The 3,460-nt window shown below is 33.0% G+C and overlaps 1 protein-coding gene across 1 annotated transcript; it reads left to right on the top strand.

The window, feature by feature from the left end:
* The first annotated feature begins 766 nt into the window (after window positions 1-766).
* LOC105771007 (vesicle-associated membrane protein 711) lies at window positions 767-3,195 on the top strand. Its single transcript, XM_012592434.2, has 4 exons — window positions 767-1,168; window positions 1,968-2,158; window positions 2,506-2,669; window positions 2,811-3,195. The coding sequence occupies exons 1-4, from the start codon at window positions 952-954 to the stop codon at window positions 2,899-2,901; spliced, it is 663 nt and encodes a 220-aa protein (XP_012447888.1). The 5' UTR covers window positions 767-951; the 3' UTR covers window positions 2,902-3,195.
* Window positions 3,196-3,460: the final 265 nt, after the last annotated feature.

The raw sequence follows: 3,460 nt of genomic DNA, 5'->3' as shown, positions 1-3,460 counted from the left end.
ATTAAATTCACAATTTTGTAAATTGTTTGGAGTTAAATTTATTGATTTTTTAGAATTAGAACTAAATGAATAAATTTGTAAAACATTGAGAGTTAGAGTTTTTTTTGAAAAATAAATTTATTAATTCATTCAATAAATGAAATCATACAATTCAGAGAAAAAATCATTAAAATGGTTAATTTTTTAGATTTAAGATTAAAGTGATGAAATTTGTAAATTATTTCAGGATTACTTAAATTTTAAATTTTGAAAATGTTGGTGTTGGAAATTGAAAGTTTTTGAGTTTTTAAGTTGAGTGACCAAAATAGAATCTACCCAAAAGTTGGGTGACCACCCCCGGAATTTACCCTTAATTTTATATGTTATTGTATAATTTAGAAAGGGCAATAAAAGAAAGACGGGCGAAGAAAACAAATAATAAAGCGCCAAACGTGGGTTATTTCCTTCTCGTTGAAAAACCGAATCAGTCAAGTCAGTCTCCGTTTTCACCTTTACTTTTTTCCGCCAAAAATTGCAGCTTCAATTATTCAATTTAAACTTTTACCCCAACCCCACTTTAAACATATATTTTTAAAATTTTAATTTTTTTGTATATTCAAATTTAACAAAAATATATATCAAAATATTATCAATTAAATTTTAATTTTTAAATTAAATAAATAAAAGTTAAATTTCATATATCAGTATTGGAGGCATATTTTAAACCTAACTTTTATCAGCCAGCTAGTTAATTTTAACTTTGAAAGACAACGAAAAAGAAAGCTTTTTTTAGGATTATCTAATTCCTAGCAGCTCAATCATTATCAAAATCAATCAATTAAAAATAAAAAAATAATAATAAGAATTAGGAAGGGAGGAAGGAAGATCATTCTTAGGTAGGAGGAGAAAAGCAGCTAGCTTGAAAAGAGCCGCTGTCTTTTTGATATATCAGTCGAGGTTTTGAATTTTTAGATGGCGATACTATACGCGCTGGTTGCGCGTGGATCGGTGGTGCTGGCGGAGTTTACGGCGGCGTCTACGAACGCTAGCGCGATTGCCAGGCAGATTCTAGAGAAAATACCTGGAGAAAACGACTCTCACGTTTCGTATTCACAAGATCGGTACATCTTCCACGTCAAACGCACCGATGGACTCACCGTTCTTTGTATGGCTGACGAAAGTGCCGGGAGTATGTCAATAACCTCTCTCACTTCTTTTTTTCTTTTTTTTTTTTTCTAATGGAAATTATTGTGAAAGTTAGTTTCCATTCTCTTCTACTGAAAGTGAAGCTATATCAGATTGATGCGATGCGCTTGTGTTTCAGTTTCAATTACTTTTCTAAGTACTATTTGTTTGTTTCAAGTTCTGAATTAAAGGGAAATTGGAGATAAATACTATGTAATTTAGAAGAAAGGTGAAGTTTAATGCTTGGTTGACAATCTAGGGTTTGATTTGAAGTTCAAAAGTGCAATCTAAATTTTCTAGAAGTTGAAAATTGGTAAAAAAAAAGGATTTTTCCTCCTGATCATGTCTTTTCAGCAATACTAGCAATGGGTAATGCTATGTTCCAAGCAATTGTTGCTCATCTTCTGATTTTGAAGGATCCCTTCCGGTGTTTATTGCTGAGTTGCAAACAGAATATTTATGTTCTTCAGAACAGTCTTATGATTTTCCACTAACCATATGGAGAATTTTAGCTAGAATTTGTTTTGGTTTGTAAGCTAAGTTAAACTGCTGTGAGTGTCGGATACAGATATATTCAATTTTTCTCTACTTTTCTTTTTATGTATTTGGAGTCTCATATCCCCTCATGTCTGGATATGCCTTGGAACTAGTGTTCAAGTAAGTCAAGAAAATGAAAAGTCAGAGAAACATGGTTTGCGAGTGCTTTTCCTTTTTTTCTCTTCTTGCTAAGAAATCTTTGGTCCAAACTTTTCTGATAATAAATTGTTTGAATATGGCGGATGTGTTTATTGTATCTTTTGCAGGGCGCATTCCTTTTGCATTTCTTGAAGACATTCATCAGAGATTTGTGAGGACTTATGGCCGAGCTGTCTTTTCAGCCCTTCCTTATGGCATGAATGATGAATTTTCAAGGGTTTTGAGTCAACAAATGGAATACTACTCGAGTGACCCTAATGCTGATAGGATAAATCGACTAAAAGGTGAAATGAGTCAGGTAGGTTTTAAATTCTTTGAACTGGTTATCAATTCTTTTATTTCTAGATTCTCATTAAAAGGTTCTTTTTCGTGTTCAATCCGAGAACAGTGGTGTTCATTTGAATGCACAAGGATGAACTTTTACCTACTTCAAGGATTAACTATATTGTTGTTTGCATCACATGGAATATCAATTTTCCTTTTTGATCTATTACAGACCATTTAACATGTCACATTTAAGGTTATCCTTAGATTTAATTGTCACCTGCAGTTATTGCCTTTTCAATCAAGGGCATTCAACTTACGTGTTTTGTTATCTTTTTCTTTTGAGACCATGCTCTCATGATGTTTATTGTACTCAAATAGGTGAGAAACGTAATGATAGAGAATATTGATAAAGTTTTGGAGAGAGGTGATCGGTTAGAATTGCTGGTTGACAAAACTGCCAACATGCAAGGAAATACCTTTCGCTTCCGAAAGCAAACTCGCCGTTTTAGAAACACAGTATGGTGGAGAAACGTCAAACTTACGTATGCTTTCTGAACCATTTAACCTCACTTTTTTCTGTCTACATGAACAGTTAGCATTCTTTGTAAATTTGCTCCTGGAAATGGAAGAGGTACTAGGATTAGATGAATTTATCTCTCACTAACTTGCTTTGCACATTGCAGGGTTGCTCTAATAATCCTCCTCCTAATAATTATTTATGTTGTGCTGGCTTTCGTTTGCCATGGGATCACACTACCTTCATGCCTAAAATGAGGTCAAGAGCTTGAGATTCAAACTCCTTCGGTACTTGCCCCCTTTCCTCTTGCTTATAGTTTTATTTGTTTGTTTTTAGTTATATGTAATGTTTATGTTGAGTTGAATTGAGTTGATTTTATTGTTTATTTATTCAATGTGAAGAGCTAGAAATGTCATGCTTGTTCCTGTGTTACCATGTTTCTTTTAGGAATTCGACATTGTTTGGTTTTCTTTTGAAGACATGGCTTGATTACTCGAACTTTATGGTGTGTGTGTGTTTACTTTTGGGTTAAAAGTCTATATTTTTCTTCATTGCTACTCCAATTTTGTACGTTTTTAAAGTTATTTTAGTTATACAAACAGCATTAGACTGATGTGCAAGTTGTTTACAAATGTTTATGCGAACTCAACTGCTTGTTATCAAGGTATGCCCTTTGGTTACATGCATTACAAACATCATGGGAGCTCACTCAAAAAAGCTGTAGATTGTAAAAATCCATCAAGTTTGATATTTAAATTTTGACATGTCCCTTTATTTTTCTTCATGATCTTTAAACATCCTTTCTCATGAAAGGGC

This window comes from Gossypium raimondii, chromosome 7, assembly GCF_025698545.1.
Source record: "Gossypium raimondii isolate GPD5lz chromosome 7, ASM2569854v1, whole genome shotgun sequence".
NCBI classification, from domain to species: domain Eukaryota; kingdom Viridiplantae; phylum Streptophyta; class Magnoliopsida; order Malvales; family Malvaceae; genus Gossypium; species Gossypium raimondii.
The sequence above is the reverse complement of the archived record's forward strand: the minus strand, read 5'-3'. Positions and strand labels throughout refer to the sequence as shown.